Below are 25,835 nucleotides of genomic sequence, written 5' to 3'. Positions count from 1 at the left end.
GGGTCAAATGTGTCTGAAGAGGTCTACTTCTAGGGGATTTTATGAGATCATGATTCTTGAACAATGAGAATGGCTAAAAAAGAATCTTGCTTCAATCAAAAGGTAAATGGTGGAGCATTGAGATGAAATTTGATAGGCTAGGGTTTTAGGGTACTTAAAGTCTCTAGGGGGTGTCAGATTAGTGGTGCGAGGTGTTTAAAAGAGGATTTTCAAGTTATAGAGGGACAAATATCTACTTTTTGGGTAGTACTTGTTGGTAGCAGATCTAAAGTCATGAGAATCTATATCTATATATTAAAAGGGAAAGTGTCCAACTGCATTTTCATGAGTTGTGGTTGTTTTAAGGAGGCAATTTGCTGCATTTCTCTTTCTCTTTGAGTTTTTTAGTTTGGGCAATTTTTCTAAATTATCTTTATGGTTTAGCTAATTGATTAAGTGTGTACTAAATGTTTGAAAATTAATTAACACTACCCTTTTTTTGTTTCTGACAATTGATTAATGCTTCTTTTACCATTAACACGAACAGAAGACAAAAAAGATTATTTTGCCCTTTATTCTTCATCAAAATTTCAAAATAAAACAACTTAAACATGCAACAAGAATCCATACTGCACTTTGATGGAGCCCAATCAAAACTAAAATTACAAAATAATATACTGAAAGACCGGAGAGCAAAAAGGGAGGTCTGAGAACAGAGGTTGAGAGAGATCGGAGAGCAGAGGTTGAGAGAGAGACAGAGGCAGAGGGGGAGGTCTAAGATGAAGGCTTGAAAGCATGACTTTTGATGATGCTCCAGGAGAGGACGATTGAAGTGGGTGACCGTGAGAAGGTACGTTTGTTAGCTGTAACCTTAGGAGCTCGTGTAAAACACCCCACAGCAGGGAGGTTACAAAGCGTCAGCCACTTTCTTTCGCGCGGAACACCCCACAGCATGGTAACTCTGTAACTCGTTGAGTTCGTGTGGAACACCCCCAAGCAACGAATGAGCGCTGGCCGCGTGTGAACAGATAGGCTCTGTAACCTCTGTGTCTGTCTCGGTCTCGGTTTGGTCCTCTGTCAATTCGTCGATCTACTTATTGTGCCGGTAGTTTCCAAGAAATAGCAGTCTGTTTTGATCGATTTTTATTGCGATGCGGATCTATTGTTGTAGACTGTTTAGGAAGGTTTAGCAGATAATTTTGGCTTTGGATGGTGATAAGAATGGATAGTTTCCGTACGTTTTGGTTCTTTCTTTCTTTCCTCTCTCCTCCTTCCTTCTGTATTTGCCGCTCATGGGAAGATGGGTAGGAAATTTTGAAGGAGGTCCCAACTCCCAATTCATGAACAAGCAGCCATGGAAGTATAATCTATTAGATCTTGTGTTGCACTTTCTGGAGCTTCTGCTTTGAAAGGTGCAACCGAATTCACCATCTTTGGCCTTGAAACAGAAGGTAACAAGCGGCACTTTTCCACAGCAGCAATTCCATCTGTGCCGTTGGTGAAAAAGAAGCAACAGAATCTTATACTTCATTTGAAGCAGTGACTGAGCCAGAGGTGGAGGGGGGAGGGGGAGGGGGAGGTCTTAGAAGAGAGAGAGTGGTGGGGGTTTAGGGTACCAGAGTAATCTTGGGTTTAAAAAAAAATTATATAAGTCACGTAGGGTCACATGTGCATAGATTATAAAGAAAGAGTTGATCATTTGCTAGAAACAATAAGGATAGTGCTAATCAATTTTCAAACAATAAGGATACAATTAGTCAATTAGCTAGACATAATAATAATTTAAGAAATTTTACCCTTCTAAATTTTTATAAAAATATAAAATTATTATAACTAAAATCAATCCACTAGCCGTATAAGTACCATTATCGAGTAGCAACGTTTTGCTCTCGATGCCTAGCTCTCTTTTCCAATGTTAATGCATTCAATTATCTTAACATTTTGAGATGTATTTAAAGAGATGGAGCCACAAGTATTGTTGGGTGTGAAAAAAAATCCCATCTTCTGGCAATGTCTATAAGACTATAAACCTTGAGTTGTTTCCTGTTTGAGAAAAAAATCCCATCTTCGACCCAAAATCAAAATCGATTTGGTCATTGGTTCAACCATTCAGTTTGAATAGATCAACTTATGACATTTTAAAAAAGTAAAAAAAAAAATAAAAATTTGACCTAAAAACCATTGATTGGTTCAAATAAATTAATATAATTTGATCGCTTGGCTCAACAGGTTGCTTATCAAGGATTTTTGAAAAAATAGTAAACGATACAGGTATCTTAATTGGTCTCCAATCCAAACGGTCCAACCGTCCAATTCAACAATATTTGAAAACTTTGATATGCTTAATTCAGAAATTAACTCTCATGGAGATTATATTGTGCTTTTTAGTTCAGTTTACCAGTTTGGCATTTCGACCAATTTATATTTCGGCGTATATTTGGGTAAAGTTAGTTCTGGTCTTCACAAAAAGTATAAGAACAACCTAAATCATTTAAAACATGCCAGAAATAGAGCAAAACCGATCTCGACTCCTGGACTTCTTGACGGTGTTTTATCCTAATTCAAATGGTTATGGGAGCCATTATATGCCATTCGGTAGTGGTTTAATTTAATTTGGACCTATTTGGTAATTAACATCAAATAATATTAGTTGTTAATAATAATAATAATAACAACAACATATGGTTAGATACAAAATTGAATTAAAATATTTAATTAATGTAAACAATAAAATAGGTTATTACTTAATTAATTTAAAACTTAGGAAAATTAAAAGTATAATTAAGTATTAAAATAGTTAACATTTCATCTATAACTTAAGCAAATTAAAATTATGATTAAGTATTATAAAATAATACTAAAATTAAATACTAATATATGATCAATTAAATGCTAAGATTTTAGTAATTCAAATTAGTTATTATTGATTGAAAATCCATTTAAATACCATTTATAATAATTACATTCAGTTTAATTTTAAAGTAAAAAAGCATATAAAATTAATCATAGATAAATAAGTCACCTAAAAATAATGTTTGGATTGAATAGAAGTATAGAACTAGCTCTACCCAAATAAAAAATGTCATAAGACTCATGCTTCAATTTAGTTTAATAAAATCCGTACATTGCACGGGTCCGGATGATAGATCTATTTTGCAATCACTTTTATGTTTACCCTGGCATGCAGAAATTTGTAGAAAAAAGAAAGCTTAAGAAACCAAACGAAAACAAAAAAAAAAACGTATAAGGAAGATTGATGACGATGACGACGCCCTCCGCGAGGATCGAACTCGCGATCTTTCGCTTACGAAGCGAACGCACTACCACTATGCTACGGAAGCACCACATTAAATGATATTAAAATATTAATTATTGTGACAGAGAAACACAAACAAGTGTCACATGCGAGTAGGGGACATTCGGACTAACCACGAGAGATCTTTGTCGTTTTTTCCCTACATCAGATCCGACGGTCAAGTGCTCGGGTGCATAAATGCAATCTCGTAGACCTTTTTATATATATATAAATACAAATGGCTACACCTTACAACCTACCCACTGCATCTGCAACCAAAATGGAAATGGTATCACCATCACCAAACTCAGACCTAAATCTGTTCCGCTACTCTCTGCTCACACTCTACCTCATCACTCCTCCCACCTTCATATCTCTCCGATTCCTCCAAGCCCCATATGGCAAGCACCACCGTGCTGGGTGGGGCCCCACTTTATCCCCGCCGTTGGCCTGGTTCCTGATGGAGAGTCCCACCGTCTGGTTCAGTCTCCTCGTCTTCTCCCTCGGCCGAAATCGTTCCAACCCCAGAGCCCTAGCCCTGCTCTCCGTCTTCCTCTTTCACTACATCCACCGCACGTGCATCTACCCGCTTCGCCTCCTCAAAACTCCCAGCCGGAAAGCCGGGACCGTTGCTATCGGTTTTCCCATCTCCATCGCGCTGATGGCCTTCGCATTCAACGTCCTCAACTCCTACTTGCAGATGAGATGGGTATCGCATTACGCGGATTACGAGCACGAGAGCGGTTGGTGGTTTTGGGGGCGGTTTTCGGTGGGGCTGGCAGTATTCTTGAGCGGTATGGCGGTGAACGTGCGGTCAGATTCGGCGTTGATGGCGTTGAAGAGGGAGGGCGGAGGGTATAAGATACCGAGGGGAGGATGGTTTGAGGTGGTGAGTTGTCCCAATTACATGGGGGAGGTGGTGGAATGGGTGGGATGGACGGTGATGACGTGGGCCTGGGCTGGGCTTGGGTTTTTCTTGTACACTTACGCCAACTTGGTGCCTAGGGCACGGGCAAACCATAATTGGTACTTGGATAAGTTTGGGGAGGATTATCCCAGGTTTAGAAAAGCTGTTATACCTTTCCTGTATTGAAAAATATTTTAATAAAATTTTATGAAAAATAAGTGGTGTTTTGTTTTCTTGGAGGAATGCAACTTTGAATGCCCCGCCGAATATACGTGACGTGATGACGAATTGACGATGAGACCCATCTAATATTTTTTTAAAGGGATAATTTATTTATTTATATATACCTGACCTGAGATTTGAGGAAATTAATTATATAATGTAATTTCAACTTTCAAAATCCATTAATATTATTATATCTGTTTTGTTTACTTTTCACATGTTAATCGAAATGGGAATGGCCATTTCTCCTCTGCAATGAAATCTCAATTCAGTTATTTCAAACCATTCCAGCTCCAAATCCAAAAAAAAAAAAAAAAAAAGTAAAAAGACAAAAATGCCATTATCTGTTCATTAAATCGCCCGAAATCAAATCGAATCCAACTGAATACTCGACACAGGACGAAATCAATTACAAATTGAAATCTTGAATTAAAGAAATAGGTTCAGAACCCATACTGCTACGATTATGTGTTTCGGGACATCCTTTTATTTCATTGAACCGGTATGAGTATGTGTTGCGGGACAAAGATCGCTTATTCCATTCCCTTAGAATTCCATTCTATTTCTTACTCAAGTACATCGAGTTTCTGATTTTTACTCAAAGAGTAGAACTGGTCACTGCTTCTGATCACCAACCACAGAGTAAGAGAAAAGGGAATTGGAATCCCATTCCAATCAACCAAACGACTTGATTATGGGCCCTTTCGATTCCAGGTGCCTATTTTGAAGAACCAAAAGGACCCTTAGTTGTTACTTTTAGATCTAATTTGGTAGAGTATATCATTCTTTTTTTTTTTTTTTTTTGAAGAAGAAGAGTAATATCATTCTAACCGACATCATCTAAGATTAATTAATTAATTATTAATTAGTGACTGAGAAATCTTAATAGTGTGGTGTGCTTTTTATGACTTTTCAGAATAAATAAAAAAGATAAACTGAAATGGCAATCTATCCCACCCTATTGAGGCTCTACCGACTCCGGATGGGCAGGAGATTTGAGCTCCGCTCTGCCCCACCCCGCCCTAGTTGGGGCAGTTTTTTTTTTTGACTATTTTGATCAGCCGCCGAGATTTGATTTGGTCCTCACTCTCGTGACGTTAGAAATTCGCAAGTTTAGGAATATTCTGATCAGAACTGGGACGCGTACTAAAATACTGGTTGTAAACATTTTAATTACATGGGATTTTTCGGTCTTCCTCCCATTTTCGATTCTCCCCTGCCAAGCCCTAACCTAGAAGCTTCCATCGGCAAGATGTCCGTGAACCTGAAACCCACCGGCGGACAACATCAAGGGCTACAACTTTGTTTGCCGTTAGATAGCGCATATTGTCTCTGCCATCGTCGTCTCCGTCAACTACTATCTCTCGCCGGAACATCGGTACCCGGCACTATACGACAACGGATTCAAAACTCTGGTGTCCCTTGACACAAGAAATTGTGAGGAGTTTCCAGTTAATGCCGATATCACTTCTTTATACTATTATTTTTTTGTTGTTTGTAAATGCTTTTGAAGCTGGCGGTACCTGAACCCCTTTTTCTCTGAAACGAACAACCACATCCCCAAATCGTTGGTACCTTGATAGAAGGCAATCTATCAAAGTTCCAAAAGGAGAACAATTAACTCTCTATGGTTTGTTTCACCAAATCAAGATGGGCATTTTTTTGCAAGTTCTAAACTTTGTAAGCAGCTATAAATTTAAGAGTAAAAAAATCGAAATTTTATTTTTTTTTACTTGCAATAAATTTGTATCACAAAGTAATAGAGCTTGGTTTGAGGTGGTGCTGAAGTTCTTCCTTGAACTCCTCAAGGTTAGCAGATCAACATGTTATTTATTTATTTTTTATTTTTTTATTCTAAGGTTAAGGTAAAATGTTATATTAGTTTCATAAAAAACCTGTATAGGCATAACTCATGTACGGTGAACAACCATGCATTGAGAATACAAAAATCATTTTATAAAAATCATTTTGGAATTTTTACAATGAGATGAACTCAAATAGCATTCAATATTGGAATTCTAGTAAGAGAATTGCTTTTACAATTTCATTTTTGTTGTCCAAATTCCAGGTTTTCAGCTCTCAAAGCAGTGCAGTAAGTCTCATAGAACTGCATTAAATGGACAAGGAATTCAATTCTTCTGCATTAGACAAAGGGCACCAGATTGAGCAACAGAGAACTGGATCCAGTTCTGTTTTTTGGGGTTTTGATAGGTTGCCTTCGACCAGGGTAGCATTGACTTGGGGATGCGGATGTTTGTTTCGGAGAGGAAGGAGTTTAGGGGTAACGCCGACTTCAGAAGTATTAAAAAGCAAAAAAAAAAGTTTGCAGGGAAGGAGGAGAAGAAGAAAAAGAAATCCTCAGAAGAAGATTGGAAGAAGAATAGAAAGAAGACAAGCATGCTTATTGCCGGTTGATTTCTTGCCGTCGGTGGATTCTCCGTTCACGGACGTCGGTTGTGCAGTGAAATCGCCAATGGATTGCTTTTTGTGTTAGGACTCTGAGGAGAAAATGGGAGGAGTAAGAATGAATTCTCACATCCCAATCCTAAATAATTCAAAAGAATCAATGATTTTAAATTTCTCGTCTTTTTCTATCCGGTTCAACCAGATTCATTTAACTAATGTTCAAACGCCCATTAACGTTAGCTTGATTTTGCCCAGACAACGTGGTCGTCTCTCATTGGAGGGTGCATTCGTCCAGTGCACCTGTGGGTGCACAGAACGCAGACTCTTCGAAATGGCCAGTTTCAGTTACAAATCTGACCCATTGACATACCTAGGGGGGTTTGAATGGTTAGATTTGGAGTGAAATATCAAATACCTCAAGGATGAACTCTCAACTACTTGCGTGCATAGTGCATACCACATGGGACTCAATCAGAGGAGACTAGATCTCTTACCCACAATAACCTCACTACAGTCGAGAACATCTCCTGTATTTGCATGTTACCATTACTCATGGGCAGATTTTCCAATGTACAGCTATAGTGTCATATGGATAGGATTCTTGCAGGCAGGAGATTTGAATTGCAACTGAAGATCCAATCCTTGCTCCTTGGTTCAAAATGCTAGCTCTCGTATTGATTACTCTCTGCAGTTTAAATCTACACCATTTTGCCTGCTTTGGTCAATTGCTTGGGCGATAAAATACAGTTTCTTAAACCATACTTGTATGAGGTAGGGTAGTCCTCCCGTCAGTTCTGGATGAAATGGAAAATTGATTGACCTACCAGATTATTAGGATTTCTGGTCATTGAACCAGTTGATCTTTAACTGAAGGGTGTATATACTGATTATTAAACCATAGTCTCCATTTGGATAAGCTTTTGTTTCTGAGCCTTGGGTTGTGGGAGAAAAACAAGGGCCAGAAAGTATTTTTGAACTTTGGTAAGAATCGCTTTTAAAAACATAACCGAGTAAAGCCAAAATACTTATGAGCCCTAAAGCACAAAGCATAAAATTGGAGCTTATTCTGAAGCTTATCCAAACACAACTCTAGTTATTGAACCTAGAAAAACAAAGAGCCAGGAAGAAGCAATTTCTACAACACATTGTACAATGAAATATTATCATGTAATGGAGAATAGCATATCTAAATCCATTCGATCTGTTTCAATAACATAATAGGATCTTATCCACAAAAAAAGGGTAAATAAATAGAATTGCAATGTACAACTTGTTGGTAATTTGTAATTACTAAAAAGAGGAAAGCAAACGGAAAAATCCTCTCTGTTGAGGTTTTTAACAAATATCGAAACCTCCACTCAGTTTTTTCCCAACACTTGAACACCCCATATTGAATGATTCTGCTGTTAACTTTAACAGAATAGGGGAAATATCAAGAATGTCCTTACAGGGTAGGAATGGCAACCGGGTGGGGTGGGGCCAGGTTTTGCCTGTCCCATACCCGACCCCAAATTCAAATTCCCTGCCCCAAACCCCGACGGGGCTAAAAATCCTAACCCCAATCCCGTCCCCGTGGGAAACGGGGATCCCCAACTTTGCCCCACCCCACCCCACCCCACCCCGCCCTGACCATTCTTACTTGTATACTTATTAATTTATTTTTTAGGGAAATTGCCTAAAACTCACCATGAGTTTTCAGCATTTCTCTTAAACTCACCACAACTTTTCAAAATGTCTAACAGATGTTAATATATTACCATTTTAACCTTCATAAAAAAAATAAAATATATACAAAGTAAATCAATGGGTGTTAATATATTACCATTTTAATATTTAGACATGAAAAATAGAAAAAGTTCAAAAAAATGTTTTCAAATATAAAATACATAAAAACATAGAAATTACAAAAAAATATAAAAATTATAGAAATTGCAAACAAAATAAAAAATTATTTTCAAATTATAGAAACTATAGAAATTGTAAAACAAAATCAGAAAATAAAAATTGTAGAAAAAATACCAAAAATTTATAGATTGTAGAAAATAGAAATATGTAAAAAAAAAAACAGAAATTATAAAAAACATTAAAAATGCAAAAAAAATAAACAAGAAAATTGAAAACTGAAAAGACCATTTTTCCTCCAACTCACCATTCAAGGGTAATTTGGTCATGAAAGTTGATATTTATGCTGACACAAACACCTCTGTTAAGAAGCATTAACAGTGTACTAATATAAGGTGGGCTTTGGAAAATAAAAAACTTACTGACATGGTGAATTTTAGACAATTTCCCTATTTTTTATATTTTGGAAACCTACCTAAAATTATTTTATATTATGTAATATAATATAGTAAATTGCCATCTCTATTGCAGGGGCTTTGAATATTTTGAATCTAATACCAAAAATGCTCCACTTCTGGGTGAGTCACCTGGTTGTCGGCATAGTCAAATTAATAGCTTTAAGAAATATCAAAACCATTCATATTGATGTTTATCCTCTAACTATGCCACATGTAAAATTTGGACCAATTAGAGGTTAGCATGTAATCCAATGTTTGATGTCTTAAATTTCAATGGACAAAATTTATTAGATGGCATGCAGTTAACAGGGGTATTTGGTGATTGATCTTTTAAGCTAGAAAATAGGTGATGTACATGCAAAACACGTCATTTTCTTTGGATGATCTTTCAAACCAAACAGGAGCATTATTAGGATTTTGGCACAATTTTGATGTCATCTGTAATTAGATTTTGATAATAATGCGTGAAGGTGGTTTTTGTCCTGCCATTTCAGTCAGAGGGGAACACAGCATCTTATCAGAAAGCTGAGGGAACGTTTTTAGTATTTATAGAAATCATAGGGGAGGTTTCTGGAGTCCCAAAAATATTTTTCATAAATAAAAGAATGAAAAGCACTAAATTTAAGTGTGAAAAAGAGAAAACAAGTCAACAACATTCCAAGTTCTGATTTGGGGTAGTGATCGCAAACCTCTGACAGGAAAAAAAAAGGTCATCTCAAACTTCAAATTTGGGATAGTGAAATGTTCAATAATTCAAGTTCCAACCAAGTCAAGTTTCAACTCCAAAATGCAGTTTTCTGCACAAAATCTTCGAAGTCCCAATACCAAATACCGATTTATTTGGTAGAAAACAAACATACTAAAAGGGCTTTCCTCCCAATCCCCTAACTGAATCCAGGCGTAGATTAATCCATGAGAAGATGGGATGTTGGTCAGCCCCATTTTCTTATAGCTGATATTTGGAAGCTAGTGCCTTGTTTTCTTATAAGAGGCAGTAAAATCTAATTATCTATACATAGTGTATCTATGATAGATCTAATACCATAGCTACCAAAACGAGACAAATAAAGGCACAAAATATGAGGCACAAGTGAAAATTCAGCAGTAAATCCTATTGCCTTGTGTTTATGTTAATAACCTCGGATTCTGGCAATGAATGGCAAGGAAGCTGGCATTGCAGTAAAAGAACCATGATGGCAACTAAGAGGTAGTGTGTAACCGATTGTCCAACCACTTGTTTCTCTTGTTGAATAATATCTGGAAAAGAAAAAACTGATGAAACAGAATTAATGCATAATGGAAGATATTTTAGAAACAAAAGAGGAGGCACCACAATCCACATTGTACGTTTTGAGTTTAAAATGTAAACAACTAAAGGACCCTTTGAACTAGGGGTGCAATGGGGCTTGATTAGGTTGGGTTGAGGTCAACCCTTGTGTAACCCATGTTATTGAACCCCCAACCTGAAGTCTTAGGGTTGGGCTCAGCTTGGATTCAGGTCATGGTTCAATGTCTCAATACACTCGACACTTCAGTATCAAATGTATAAAAACATCAATATTCTTTTTCAAGTTTCAAGCAATGCCCATCTTACCACCATTAATGTAAAAACAAGAGACATCTCCCTACTTTGCATTATATAGCATTTTGGTATCCCTGAAAACTGATACATATCAATATTTTGAAACATGGTTTGGGTTCACCCACTTCTCTATTTCCTTTTTCCAAATGTTTTTATTTCCTAGACTCAGGGTTGTGGTCGATTCAGTTTTAGTGAACTCAGATCTGCTACCCACAAAGACACAACCCACATGTGTCCACAAGCATGGTTTGCAATTTTGAAATTATTGAACATTTTGCCATGTATACATGGAGAAATCTTGGAGATATTTCGCTAATTTCGCCAAAGATATTTAGGAATTCTAAAAAATCAGTAAAGTTTTTTAGAAACATGGAATTAGTTGATAAACTTGAAGGAATCAATAGAAGTATAATTGCACATTTAAGGCTCAAAAAAACGAAAGCAAAGAATTGTATAAATCAAATAGGAGAAAATCAAGAGATTTTAATAGTTATCTTTCTCTTTGTCTCCCTTTTAGCCTTTTAGCCATCTTTTCTTCATTAAATATGTCACTTGCCATTTCGTATTTTGTTATTTTTGTTACTATATGTTTAGATTAGATTGAGGATTCTCTCTTGTAATGCACTTTTTCCTTTTCTTTTGAATTATGGTGGATTGTTTGGAGACAATAGGTTCTAAAACTTTTGAACTAGAGTAAGCAATGGGTGATCAATTAGGAGAGTTGGTAAATAACAAAGAGAGGTAAAGGTGCCTGGTCGAGGATTATCCTGAAAGGAGAGGAAGTGAAATGGGTGGGAAACTTCATTCAAGAGGCTTTAAAGGTTCAAACTTGGAGTTTAGGGGATCACAAACGCACAAAAAGGGGAAGGATGCTGGTTATTTAACTCAGGGAGAACTTTTGGAGAAGATACATTCGTTTAAGTCATTGGAAAGATTTAGACAGGATGAGAAGCATCTGCATCCTTGAGGAGCCTAACAAAGCAAGTTGAAGACTCTTTAGCAACTCTTGAGTTTCTTCCAGTGTTTTAAAAGGTCTGGGAGGCATATGCCAGGCAAGGCACCCCGAAAACACCATGAGGCGTAGGGGTGGAAAAGAATCGAGCTTTTCATGAGCTATTCGAGCTCGGCTCATGAAAAGCTCGATTCGGCTCAGTTTAAACCGAGTTCAAGCCCAATATATAGGCTCGACTCCAGCTATATATATATAACATTTTTTATTTTTTATGTATAATAATAAATAACTGTTGTGATTCTTATTTTTTATATATAAAATAAAAATAATTTTTATATGCATAATGATAAATATTATACATGTAATATTTTTATTTTTTATATGTATGGTAATAAATAATTTTTATATGTATAATTTTTTTTTATAGGAAGCTTGGCTCACAGTTGAGCTTGAAACAGCTGGAACCAAGATGCCTTCGGACTGATTTGAGGTGGAGAGACTCAACTTTGAGAGCCTCTTTTCCTTGGTTATTTAACTTTACCCTAAACCAAGATGCCTTTATTTCCTTTTGTGTTATTCCCCCACTTCCTCAAAAGTCAAAACAGCTGGAACCTGAACCTCAAACTCCCAAGGGATGTGGAAATCAACAAAGTTTACATTGACCTTTGCATTCACCCCACAAGCAAGTTCTCTTCTAAGTTTCTTTTCTTTTTCTAAGGTTCTTATTGCAGGTGCGTAGAACACCTCTCAGTTTCCAGCAAAGAAATTTGGGTCCCTCACATTCCTCCTATAGTGTGCTTCTTCCTATGGGAAGCTTGTTTGAAGAGAATAAACACTTACGACCACCTTCAGAAGAAGAACAAAGGCAGATTACATCCCTCTCCTCATGTATGCAGCCTTTGCCTTAGTGATGGTGAGTCAGCTAATCATCTACTCATCCACTGTCAGGTAACTAGGAAATTTGGCATCACTTTCTCAACCTAATCAGTTATAGTTAGGTTGCTCTTGAGCACATTTTAGAGTTCCTTTGGCAATGGTAAGGTAAAGGGCTTAGTAAAAGAGACAAGGTTTTTTGGCAAACAATTGCTCATGCTGTTATGTGGGGGGTCTGGGAAGAGAGAAACAAGTGAGCCTTTGACAACTTGGCCAAAACTCAAGATGAATTGATTTCAATTATGACTGTCACAGTCATAGGTGTTTTGTGTGGGCCACCAACTCTGAGCTTTTCAAATTTGTCTCGATCAACGATCTTCATAGAAATGTAATGAACTATCTATTCTCCTCCCCCAGGTCCCTTGATCACCTCCCAAATCATGAGTACCAGGGAGGAAGGGGTGTTAACCCTTTGATGGAAGTGCTTTTGGAAATCCGGGTGTAGCTGGAATAGGTGGTGTTTTCAGAAGGGGAGATGGAAGTGTTTGTTGGGCACACAGTGGACCAATGGGGACTGCCAACTTCAGAAAGGCAGAAATTATATGTTCACTGGCCTTCATATAGCTAGAGACTTGGGTATTCTGCACCTAACTATTAGAGGAGATTCTGGTAACACCATCAAGAGGTTAGAAGAAAAGGTGGTCCTTGGAGATTAGCTGACTACCTGGCTGAAGCCAGAGTTATTTTGAATTCTACGGTTGTAAATCTGTTTTGGATTCCCAGGGAACAAAACATAATTGTGGAAGGCCTAGCAAATTCTGGTGCTTTTCTAGATTGTCTTTATAGTGCTCTCTCTCTGCTAGTGTAGTTTTTGGCTGCTTTTTGCCCCTCTTTGTACATCATCTCTGTTGAGTTATTGGGCCGACTTTATTTATTTTTATTTACATAATTTAGTTAGGAAGTTATTGGGTCTTAGACCCATTAGTTTATGGTAAGTGGGTTTTTAGCTTCTTACAAGTAGCCGACCAACTAAGGGCATAATTGTACTTGTACAATTTTTTTATGAGTATATAATTAAAAAGAAAGGGGCGGCCAGATTTGATTTTTCTTGGCTTCCTCTCATTCTCTTCTATTTCTTCTTCTTTTCTTTTATGGTAGAAACTTTTCCCTTCTTTTTTCTTCTTTTTCACAAAGTTTATATCAAAACAGCTATCAAAACTTTTCTACTTGGTATCAGAGCAAGCTTAAAGACTTCTTGAGCTGCTCCATCATGCAGCCCCAGATCGGCCAACTGCATGGTGAGGTGAAGGGCTGATCGAAAACCTTAGGTAAGCCCAGTTTTTGGATTTTTTTGGTTGAATTGCAATCCCTTGTAGCTCGTTTAGGGTTTTACACCAAAATCAGGAAGAACTAGAGAAAGGGGAGAGAGTCCTGTTTTAGGACTCTTCAATTTTGACCTAGGAAGTGGCACCCTAGTTTTCTAGGGTTCCTTGAAGTTTTCTGAAGGGGGTGGTCAAGTCCCACCTTTTCTGGAGGCCTCTGGAGGGAGCGGCAGCTTCTCTCTCTCTTCTCCCGCTCCCACGAAAAAAGGAATCTTTAGAGAGAGGAGCTTCTAGGGTACCAGAAGGGTGTTTGAGGTGTATGAAGGAGATAAATACCTCTTTTTTCATCTCAAGGTGATTTCCTAACCTTTTTTGGGAGTTATGGAGGGCTATGGAGTTGGAACAAGGGGGAGGAGGTGCTAGAGGCCTCTTCGGGGTTAGAACCATCACTACAGTTAAGTTAGATGGTATAAACTACTTAGAGTGGTCACAATATGCAAAGTTGGCCATTAGTGCCCGTGGGAAATTGGGGTATGTCACCGGTGAGGAAAAGAAACCCGAAACTAATTGCTCTTGATGGGTACAGGAGAACTATATGGTAATGATTTGGTGTGCAATTCCATGTTGCCCCATATAAGTAAAAACTTTTTATGGGCTAACATCGCTAAGGAGATTTGGGATGGAGTTGCAGAAACCTATTCACATAATGACAATGTTACTAGAGCCTACCGGTTGAGAAACTAGGTAATTGCTGCCAGACAGGGAGATAAATCTATTGCTATTTATTTTTCAGCCCTCAAAACCTTATGGCAGGATATAGACCATTTGGAGATTGTGGTTTGGGAAAGTAGCAAGGATGCAACAACTTATCAGAAATTGGTAGAGAAGAATAGGGTTTTTGAGTTTCTAGCTGGACTTAACCCCAAGTATGACATTGCATGGCAGCATATTCTTTCCAGAGACAGTATAACTCTCTCGTAGGCATATGCCTTTGTGTCAGGAGAGGAGAGTAGGAGGAATGTGATGATGAGGAACCCAAGCCTTGAGTAGTCGGCTATGGTTAGCAGAGTGGAGACAAGGGTGGAAATGAACTCAGGAAGGAAGATACGAATGATCTGATTTGTGATTACTGTAAGAAGTCTAAACATACTAGAGATAACTACTAGAAGCTTTACCCTCACCTTGTGCCGAGCTGACTCAGAAACAAGAAGGGAAATGTGAATATGGCAGTGACTGACGACTTATTAGGACCACCTACTACAACTTCCCTAGAGTCTATTGCAGCAGTTGCAGTGAGGGCCGAATTAGAGAGATATGGGCAATTACTAAACCAGAGAGATACAGTCAGCCCTAACCCATTATCAGGTGGACAACAAGGTACAGGTGGATCAAGAGGTACCCATTCTACTTCTTTTGTACATGTAGGTAGTTCACATGTCACTACAAACTATGTTTCCACTACAATTAAGGAGGGACCACCTTGGATTATAGATTCAAGAGCCTCAGAGCATATGACCAACATTTCCACCATTTTCTCCTCATACCACCTCTGCTCTGGCAAAGATAGAGTTTCCATAGCTAATGGATCACATGTTCCCATTGCTGGGAAAGGGTTTATCAAGATAACCGATACCATTTCCCTACCCTCTGTCCTCCATGTTCCTAGATTGAGTGCTAACCTTTTATCCGTTAGTAGTTTGACAAAGAATTTGAATTGTTTAATGATTTTCTCTCCTAATCATTGTCTTTTGTAGGATTTGGAATCAAAGAGGACGATTGGGAATGATTGTGAGGTGAATGGAATCTACCTTCTTGATGCGCTTCCTAGTCATCAGAGTCATCATGTCAACAGGGGTATTGAGTCAGAGTTAGTGGGTTAGATTATGCTTTGGCATAATCAGTTAGGGCATTTGTCTTTTTCTTCTTTGTGTTTCTTGTTTCCAAAGTTGTTTGAGTCTGTTAGTTTATCTAGTTTAGAGTGTGAATGTTGTCAACTTGGAAAACATTGTAGACATTCCTTTAAAGCTAGTAATAAAAGATGTTCTTCTACTCTTGATATTGTTCATACTGATGTATGGGGGCCATATCACATTCCCTCTATGGGTGGCTATCAGTATTTCCTTCTGTTGGTGGATGATTATTCTTGATATTCTTGGCTATATTTGATGAAATCCCATGATGAGGTGCCATCTTTGGCTTGATAGTTTCATCAGATGGTGCTAGCACAGTTTGGGGTATGAATAAAAGTGTTTAGAACAGACAATGTCAAGGAATATTTTGAAAAAAAAAAAAAACCTAGCATCATACCTATTAGAGCATGGAGTAATCCATCAAAGCAGTTGTTCATACACTCCACAACAGAATGGTGTAGCAGAAAGGAAGAACAAACACATTGTGGAAGTTGCAAGAAGCATGATGATGACCTCTATTGTTCCAGTTCATTTTGGGGGTGATGCAGTTCTTACAACAGTTTTCTTGATTAATCGGGTGCCTTCTCATATTCTTGGATATAGCACCCGTTCAGCCTTTTTTTTCCTAAGGGGGGAGATGTTCCATATTCCTCTAATGGTGTTTGGTTGTGTATGCTTTGTCCAAGTTCTTGGTGCTCACTACTCAAAACTAGATCCTAAGGCAAAGAAGTGTGTCTTCCTTGGGTATGCAGGAAACCAAAAGGGGTATTATTGCTATGACCCAATCTCTAGGAGTCGGTATGTTACTATGGATGTCACCTTTTTTGAGTCCACACCTTTCTTCCCGGGGGGTTCTTCTCAAGGGGAGTGTTTTGGGGAAAGAAGTGAGCAATCTATACCACTTCTGGTTCCAACTCCTTTGTCTATGCCAGTGTTTGACCCACCTATTTCACCCACTTTACCACCTCCATTGCGTCCTGTTTCTCAGTGTTTTACACGACAGCGTCTATGACTGCACAAGGAGGTTGATTCCACAGCAGAAGAACCCATATAGTCACTTCCTATCGACTCTTCAGAGACTCCAGATTCGACTAACACTGATCCAGGTATGCCCCTTCCTTCCTCTGATGGTTTAGTTCCTATTGATACTACTAACCCCATTGCAGATGACCTTGACCTTCCTATTGCACTCAGAAAATGGAAGAGAAAGTGTACTGCTCATTGCATCTCACACTATCTCTCCCACAATAGACTATCTCTTTCATTTCCTCCCTCGACCTTGTGCCTATACCCAAGGGTGTTAGTGAGGCTCTCTCCAAACCTGAGTGGAAGACAGCTATACAGGAGGAAATGAAAGCTTTGATTAGACGTGGGAGATTGTGGATCTACCAGAAGGCAAAGAGACAGTTGGGTGTAGATGGGTTTATATAGTGAAATACAAGGTGGATGGGAGTATAGAAAGGTATAAGGCAAGGCTGTTTGCAAAAGGGTATACTCAGACTTATGGCATTGCATCAATGGCAAAGATGAGTTTAGTCCGGATTCTTCTATCACTAGCAGCTACATACTCTTGGCCACTCTTCCAATTTGATGTGAAGAATGTTTTTCTCAATGGGGGCTTGCAAGAAGAGGTGTATATGAATCTTCTAGCTAGTTTCTACAATGATATGGAAAAGGGAAAGGTATGCAGGTCGAAGAAGTCTTTATATGGTTTGAAACAATCACTCAGAGCTTGGTTTGACAGGTTTAGAAGAGCATTGGTTGGTTTTGGCTATACTCAAACTCAATCAGATCATACTCTGTTTGGGAAGAGGAGGGGGTCTTTGGTGTCAGTTTTGATAGTGTATGTGGATGACATTGTAGTTATAGGAAATGATCTGAGTGAGATTGATACCTTATTGGAGGTAATCTAGTTTCATGGAAGAGTAAGAAATAGACAGTTGTGGCAAGGTCAAGTGCAGAAGCTGAATACAGAGCCATGGCATACGGTGTTTCAGAACTCATTTGGATCCGTTCCTTGTTAGGAGAGATTGGGATTGTGGCAAAAGAACCTATGATGCTATACTGTGACAATCAAGCAACAATTAACATTGTCCACAACCTAGTTCAGCATGATAGGACGAAGCACATTGAAGTGGACAGACATTTTATAAGAAAAATGGTGACTTCAGGGGAAGTTTGCTTGCCATATGTTGCATCTGGTTTGCAGTTTGTTGATGTTTTTTACAAAAGGTGTTGCAAGAAACAAGCTACAGCATGACCACGCAAGTTGGGAATGTGTGACATTTATTCCCAACTTGAGGGAGAGTGTTGAGTTATTGGGCCGACTTTATTTATTTTTATTTACATAATTTAGTTAGGAAGTTATTGGGCCTTAGGCCCATTAGTTTATGTTAAGTGGGTTTTTAGCTTCTTACAAGTAGCCAACCTACTAAGGGCATACTTGTACTTGTATACTCTTTTTTATGAGTATATAATTAAAAAGAAAGGGGCGGCCAGATCTGATTTTTCCTGGCTTCCTCTCATTCTCTTCTTCTTTTCTTTTCTAGCAGAAACTTTTCCCTTCTTCTTTCTTCTTTTTCACAAAGTTTATATCAAAACTTTTTTGCTATCTCATGTACTCTTCTTTGTAATGAATTTCTTTTATCTTTTTTTCACACACACACACACAAACACAAGCACGCACACATCGGGAACATCTCCCCATGAATGACAATTGAGATGCTCCTGATGTTCGGTTATAGTGTCTTGTGGTTAGCAGATCTGGACTCAGTTTTAGCAATATCACAAATAAAAGGACATAGTTATCATGCTTTAGAAAAGATTTGCCTTTAAACGTAAAATTGTTGATACATAAATACATACATTTATTGATAATTTGATGCATAGTTGCATATACAAATAGATGCATACACAAACAAGTATACATACATATATAAATGTACTTCAATACATGAATACATGTTTATATAACCCAACCTGAAAGTTAAGTCAGGCTCATACTTTTATATGCATCATTCGCCAAACAACCCTTATATGCATACATTTATTAATGAGTTGAGGCATAGCTGCATATACACATAGATGCATACACAAACATGTATACGTACATATACATGCACTGACATACATTGAATACATGTTTATATAACCCAATCTTTTCAGGTTGGGTTCAGCCTAACCCGGCCCAAGTTGCAGGCCTACTTTGAAGTCAAGTCAGGTAAGGTTCATACTTTTCCTGCATCATTCACCAAACAACCCAACTAGCACACACATTGGAATTCCATTTCAGAAAGCAAAAAATTGTGGGAATGACTCCTATGCATTACCAGAAAAAAAAAAGGCTTCAACATAGAGGCTGGGCCTTTTTCTGCTGGGGAAATTTGCAGATGAAAAATTGGAAAGGTGAAGGCAAGATTTAATCCCAAGCCAGTGGTAACTAGATCCACTGACTCCGCCAGCTAAGGTAGCTATAAAACCAGAAAAGTAAAAACAAATTTTGCCATCGTTATTGGAAGTATGGAAACAGAACTGATGGTTGCCACTTCCATTTCCTCATGGCAGAACCTCTCTGATGAAAGGTAAAGTTCAACTCAGGCTGAAAATAAAAAAATAACATAGAAAAATGGCATGGAAAAATCTACTTAGATAAAGCCTAAGGTTATCCTCATCAAATGAATCCAGACAACACTAATGAAACTACTTTTAGCTGTGATCTACAAATGCTGGTTCTTAAACAAAGAAAAATGCACTCTAGCTACGTCAAATGGTAATTTTATGGATAGGTAAATTCTGTATCAGTTCTTAGGAAATTATAAAACAACGAGATTGGATAAACTTACATCAAGTAATGCTGTGTGTTGCATTTTCATTATTCTTTAATCTTGATGCATCTTCTGAACTGCCTCCTTTCAAATCCTCCAGGTTCATGCTTCCATTTGGTCCTCCAGAAGATTCCATGGCCTTTGCGATCTCCTTCTTTAGCTTTTCATGCTTCTCTACCAACTCTGTGGAACTTACAGCCTCTGCGAGGCTTTGCTTTATTTGTTGAATAAGAGCATTAATTTTAGCTTTTGAATCTGGCCCAGGATCCCTTCCTGCCATTTCCATCTCTAACTTCAGCAGTTCTATTTTGTTCTTCATATCTGATGAATTGGCAGCAGCTTCTATTTTACTTCTAATTTCATCATTCAGTTCCTCTATATTTTCCTTGAAGTCCAAGAATGAGGTCTGCTCATTGACAACTTTTGATTTAATTGCCTCTACATCCAAATTCAAAGACTTAAGCACATCCATCAATTCCAATTCTATTTCCTTCTTCACCTTCAAAATTTTAGCCTTTAGCCCTTGATCCAGATCCCTCTCGGTGGACAAATCAGTGTTAGCAATATCAGCCTTAAGTGCCTCAAGTTTCTCCTTTATGTCTGGTCGGTCCATGACCTCTTTGAATCTCTTATTGATTTCCTGTTTCAAAGTTGTTATTTTATCATTCTGCTCTGAGAGTTTCTTTGCTTTACAAATTTCCTTCAACATGTCAAGTTTGTAATTCAAGCTTGCATAGTTAGGAGCCTCTGATAATCCTTGATTGAATTCCTGCTTTAGCTTCTCAATCTTGTCCTTCAGACTCTGATTAATGAGTTGGTCTGGTGAATTTCTTGCTTTTGCAAACTCCTCCCGCAGCATCTCAAGCTGGTCCCCCAAACCCATGGCATTGACTGCCACAGTAAATTCCTGATCAACCTCCCTTTTCAGTTTCTCTATCATCTCATTCAATTCCAACTCCGTAAACTTGAAAGATGGTTCCCCAGCTTTCAGAACTTGTTTCAGATTTTCAATCTCATCTTCCAATTCGAGGTCTGGACTTTTGCCATGCTCTTCCTTCTGAGTAATCGGTCCATCTTTCTTCTTCATGTTCACTTTCTTCTCTGGGTCAACTGGAATTCCTTCTTGAAACACACCAATTTGACGGAACTTAAGCATACGATGGTTTAATAGCTCTGGTGTGTCCATCTTCAGGAGCTCCTGTACAAGTGGATGATATGGTCTAAGTTAGGATCTCAATGGGAAAGTAGGGTTCATCTACAAAAAGCCAACATGGCAGATACATACGTCCATTGTTTCAACAATAGCAACTTTTATCTGTTGAGATGTCCAAGATGGATCTGAATGTGCACCACCTAGTGGTTCCTGTCAAAAGAGTAAGTGAGATAAGATGAATATGATGTGGAAGTTTCATGTGGAAAAGCAAGAGAGCATCTATAGCAGTGTGTTTAAATATAACAATATCAGCCTTTTTGGTATTTCTAGCTGTTTAAAGATTTTTTCAGCCTGGACTTCATGAGCAGGCCACAAAGCATTACCCACTACAGCGCTACTGCTACAATGCAGGCCTTTGAATCTTTCAAATATTATTTGTTTTGTCAATCTATTAAGTGCTTAGATGGCTTCAGTTGAAGGATAGGTATTGATGTCCAAATTTATTATCCTTGTGTTTTTTTATCAATATTTATTATCCTTGTGTTAATAAATCATTTCTTGAAAGTATGACATATCAGGGTTGCCAACTCCTTTTAGAGAAAAGAAAGGATGTATCAGAATATGAGAAGTTTAAAATAGAGGAAAATATTACAGGGATGATGCCATCTGCAATTTCCAGCTTGACCAACTCAGGAGCAGTTATTTTCAGCTTCTCAGCTGCCTGCAAAGATGAAGCGTACTTAAAACCACTATAACTAAGTTAATGTAGCCTGCCTGCTATAAATACAAAGACAAACATTAAAGGTTATCTAAACCTGTGGAGCAGCTTTGGCACTCTTCCACAAGATTGCTGCACATGCTTCTGGGCTGTATCATAGAGAAGGAAGTGAGATCAATGGATACTGGGTAGACAACCAGATAAAATGAATAACTTTGATGTACAGATTATATGATGCCAGAAAGATGTTTAAAGTCAATCAATAACAAGGAACAATGGAAGCACAAATGAAAAAAGCTCAAGTTCAACATTTAAATAAGGTCATTAGTAAGTTGCAGCAATAGAATTATCAAAGTCAAATAGATTAACATATAATGTAGGACAGGAAAGAGAAACCCCAATTAGGATGAATGTGGTGGAAAGGAGAGAGAGAATTAAGGATCTGAATTATGAGACAAAGAGATTCAAATCTGAATAGAAAGGATTAAGGGAAGAAATATTGCACTTTTAGAAGAAATGCGGTAGAAAAGAAGATCAAGCTATTACTTGCAGGTAACTTGAAAATAAAGTTTATTCAATTAAATCACCATAGGCACAAAAAATAGTGGCAACAATAAAGTCTGGAAGAGCTATTACCATAAAGTGGACATCTTTGAACTACCTTGCAACATAGAAGACTGCATTTTCAAGCATTAGTAATTTATTAGCACAGCCAATAGCCAAAGCGCCACCAGAACCGCCTTCTCCAATGACAATAGAGACAATTGGAACCTTCAAACCAAACATAGCCCTCAAGTTGTGTGCTATTGCCTCACCCTGCATGCAGGTCAAGCAAAAAAGATCATTTGAGACGGTATTTGACAATCAACAACCAAGTATGTCTGGAAAGTAAAATGTATGCATACTTGTCCTAGCTCCTCTGATTTAAGGTCTGCAAAAGCTCCTGGTGTGTCAATGAATGTGATAATAGGAAATCCATGGTGATCTGCATAACGCATCATTCGCAAAGCCTTCCTATAGCTGTTTGAAGATGAAGTCCATCATAATTTATGGTGAGATTCTCTTAATATTATGGAATACAATTAAATAGAACTCATGTGTTTAGTTCTAAAACCATTTGGATCTTCATTACCACAGAAAATATTCCTTCAACAAAACCATACATGCCTAGTAACTACTTTCCATATAATGCGTCCATGTACAGAGAACATACCCATGTGGAGTAGGCATTCCAAAGTTGCGATGAATGTTCTCCTTTGTGTTTCTACCTTTTTGGTGACCTATGAACATGTATGGTCTACCATCTATGGTTCCAATACCGGTTACAATAGCAGGATCATCATAGCCTGCTCGATCTCCATGTAGTTCCACCCACTACACAATTGAGATGAAAGGAAACAATTTGATATAATTCTCCTCATACTAGAGGTTTAGAACTAAGAAATAATCCTTCCAAGTGGATATGAATCTCTAGTCCCATTTGAATTGTCATACCTTGTCAGTGATATTCAATATATGGTCAAGAAATGTTGGTCTATTAGGATGTCGAGCAATATACACACGTTGTATAGGAGTCAGATGTGTGTATAAATCCTTTAGAGCCTGAAGTCAACATTGTAAAATCCAAGACAAGCATTCAGGTCCAGAAAGTATCTTGCCAATGAAAATGACAGGAATAGAATCAAGTAGAGCATGATGAATGGACATTCTCACATAACCCTTAATTGTCAATGTATGAGAAAAGGGTGCAAAACGCAGCTACAAATACCAGCTTGCCGCTACTGCTTCTAGAATGAACATTTTTTTGATGAATTTCTAGAATGAACATCATATTTAGACTGCAGAATTAAGATTACCTACAAGGGCCAGAGATAAATTTAAATTCTAGATAGAAGGATAAGGCCCAGAAGTAATATACCAGCTTGTGCCATCTTTAATCAAGGGAGAAACTTGGGTACCTTGCTAGAATCAAACTAAGAAGTCTACCCAGAATATTTCAAAGTAATCCAAACCTAACCTCAGAATAAGAAAATGAGATGGATGATGAAAGAAGCTAAGTTAGAAAAAAAAAAGTCAAACAGCTAATAAAATGCACGATGTCCTTCCTCGACACTTTTCTGCGTGTTGTACTTGTTCAGGACTTCGTTTTTACTCTAATATGAAATTACAATTGTTCTGGATATGATTCGGAAACTACGCATATCATCGACTTGCCTGACGATACTTATTCTCCAGTGAGATGATTTGATCCTTGAAATCCAAACCAGTTTCCTGTGCCATCTTTCGCACCTACAAGCAGGAGAAGCAAAATTCTAAAGCAAACTGAAATCTGCAAATTTTGAATTCATGCTGTAACGTCTTGTATGAGTAGCAAAGAAAAGAGGAGTTTACATCTTCTATCTTCTTCTCCAGACCCACAAGCGGTTTCTCGAAATCCAAAGTAACTGACTTCTGCTTCTCCGCCAAAGGCTTGAAATGAGAGAGATGACTAAGAACTCCTCCTTTGACATTCGGATCCGGATTGTCAGGCCACGGGTAATCATGCTTCTTTCCCTTCTTAATCTTTGCTGTAACAGTGAACTCCTTCTTAAAGAGCACACCCAACCTTGCCCGCCCAAAGAGTCTCAACGGAACACCACTAAGACCATTACTCGAACTTCGGAGAAGATCCGAAGCAGAAGTACCGGAAGATGAAACTAGAGAATTAGGCACAGAAGCCATTCGCAAACTCTAAATCCACCACGAAAAAAACCGAACAGATCTCCAAACCAACTCCTCTATCAACCAGAGGCAGCTTCGAAATATTAAACCTGAAAAAGGAGAAGATCAGAAATGTCTACAAGCTATTCGCAAAAAGGAGCTCAAATTCACTGAAATCATATCGGAGGAAAACCAAACCCCCAATCAATCTCAAAATCAAAGAAAACACAGCAAACAAATGATTAAGATCGCCTGACAACAAACCTGAAGAGATGGAAAGCTGCAACAAGTAGGAGAATGAGTGAACTCGTAATTCAAAGAAGAAGAGCTAAAATCTCTAGAATGGCCGCACCAGAGTGTTTGAGATCTTGGGGGAACGAAGAAGAGAAGATCTGAACCAGTAAAGGAGAACGAGAGAGAGAGAGAGAGAGAGTAAACCGGGAGACGGCTAGATAAGATAATTAACTAGGCAAGTAGCAAGAGACCGAACGTGACATCGCATTGAACGCCATTTAAGTCCTCACTTTGGGATGGTCGAGAGAGAGAGAGCGCAACATTTTCGATATTTCTTATGCGGGAGAAGATGCCCTTCTTTGATGAGCCTTTAGCTTTTCGGTTAGGCCGTTGGGGGGACCTGGGGTTTTGAGTGAAGTCGCTTGCTTCTTCTTTGTAATCCCTGTATCCGCACGTGTGTCGTTCTCCAGACGCGCGTACGACTGGATCCCTCCTAAACACTTCCAGATGTTTCTGGTGTACTCGGCGAAGAGCGTTTCCAATTCCATGAACAGAAGTGAACGGATTCGGGAGTTTTTTGTTGCCAAAAGTTTCAAACACTCTCTTGACTTGAGTCTTGAAGAAATCGTCAAACGTGTTTGTTATGGTAGGAAGATTTTAGGTGGGCTTTCTTTCGTTTTTTTTTTTTTCTTTTTCTTTTCTATATCATGGTCTTCTCTTCTCTGGAAATAGACATATAATGGATGATTTTTGATGAGCTGAAACGTTTGGAGCTTGGAGAAATGTGAAATAGTTGGGCTGAGCTTTACTTGTACGCTTGTAGCCGCTCAGACCGTCTGAGTTGTAAGGTTGTAACTCACAGCTGTAGGTTGTGCCTATCCTTTCATCTATCAACACCGTCGCAGCTTGTGCTTCTCGTTCACCTCATAAACCGGGTGGGTGGGGCATACCATACCATCTACACTAGCCAAGTAGCTATCAATTAGTTGTTGGCAGCTATCTGGAATTGGCCAGGCCCAGGCCCAGCCCCACCATGAGAATTTCAGTTCGGACTGAGATGAGGACTTTAAACGAGTTCAGCCCAAACCCAGCCTAATCTATTCGGGCTGGGCCTCAAGCAGTGAATGGGGCATAGGTAATGTACTAAAATGTGGTTTTATCACTTTTATGTATAAATTATATACTGAAAATGTGATGGGATGCTTTCAAATAAATTTTTCAAACTAACACACAAAAAAAGGGGCTTGGTTTTATATACAAAATCAGGTGTGGTTGACAGTTGTGACAAGATGCTGGATGTCTCAATCTAATTCAATTTAATTTTTTAATTAGAAATAGGTATTTTCAACCCAAGTCTTATTTAGCCTCGACTAAAATAGGATTATTGCAGCTAGTCAAGTTATTGATTAAGAAAAATCCAAGTTGTATTCCCTGTCTGTACCTCATATATTATATATA

At 38.2% G+C, this 25,835-nt stretch overlaps 2 protein-coding genes and 1 non-coding gene across 4 annotated transcripts; 1 reads left to right on the top strand and 2 right to left on the bottom strand.

The window, feature by feature from the left end:
- Nucleotides 1-3,248: 3,248 nt before the first annotated feature.
- TRNAT-CGU (transfer RNA threonine (anticodon CGU)) lies at nucleotides 3,249-3,320 on the bottom strand. The gene has a single exon. It is a non-coding gene; the product is annotated as a tRNA-Thr (tRNA).
- Nucleotides 3,321-3,501: 181 nt separating this feature from the next.
- DET2 (3-oxo-5-alpha-steroid 4-dehydrogenase family protein) lies at nucleotides 3,502-4,396 on the top strand. The gene has a single exon (XM_010264446.3). The coding sequence runs from the start codon at nucleotides 3,513-3,515 to the stop codon at nucleotides 4,365-4,367; it is 855 nt and encodes a 284-aa protein (XP_010262748.2). The 5' UTR covers nucleotides 3,502-3,512; the 3' UTR covers nucleotides 4,368-4,396.
- A 5,405-nt stretch (nucleotides 4,397-9,801) lies between these two features.
- LOC104601192 (acetyl-coenzyme A carboxylase carboxyl transferase subunit alpha, chloroplastic-like) lies at nucleotides 9,802-24,757 on the bottom strand. Of its 2 annotated transcripts, none has more exons than XM_010264444.3 (12): nucleotides 24,408-24,757; nucleotides 23,835-24,253; nucleotides 23,658-23,732; nucleotides 22,938-23,045; nucleotides 22,657-22,817; nucleotides 22,349-22,463; nucleotides 22,105-22,259; nucleotides 21,541-21,592; nucleotides 21,378-21,446; nucleotides 20,858-20,935; nucleotides 19,591-20,770; nucleotides 9,802-10,381 (listed from the first exon to the last, which is right to left on the bottom strand). In XM_010264444.3, the coding sequence occupies exons 2-11, from the start codon at nucleotides 24,162-24,164 to the stop codon at nucleotides 19,592-19,594; spliced, it is 2,322 nt and encodes a 773-aa protein (XP_010262746.1). In that variant the 5' UTR covers nucleotides 24,165-24,253; nucleotides 24,408-24,757; the 3' UTR covers nucleotides 9,802-10,381; nucleotide 19,591. The 2 variants fall into 2 exon arrangements, with proteins under 2 accessions (XP_010262746.1, XP_010262747.1); XM_010264445.3 differs by having other exon boundaries at nucleotides 9,802-10,366.
- Nucleotides 24,758-25,835: the final 1,078 nt, after the last annotated feature.

Source organism: Nelumbo nucifera, chromosome 2 (genome assembly GCF_055504915.1).
Source record: "Nelumbo nucifera cultivar China Antique chromosome 2, China Antique-T2T, whole genome shotgun sequence".
In the NCBI taxonomy this organism is placed as follows: Eukaryota; Viridiplantae; Streptophyta; class Magnoliopsida; order Proteales; family Nelumbonaceae; genus Nelumbo; species Nelumbo nucifera.
Note: the sequence above shows the minus strand (reverse complement) of the source record. Positions and strands in the feature narration are given on the sequence as shown.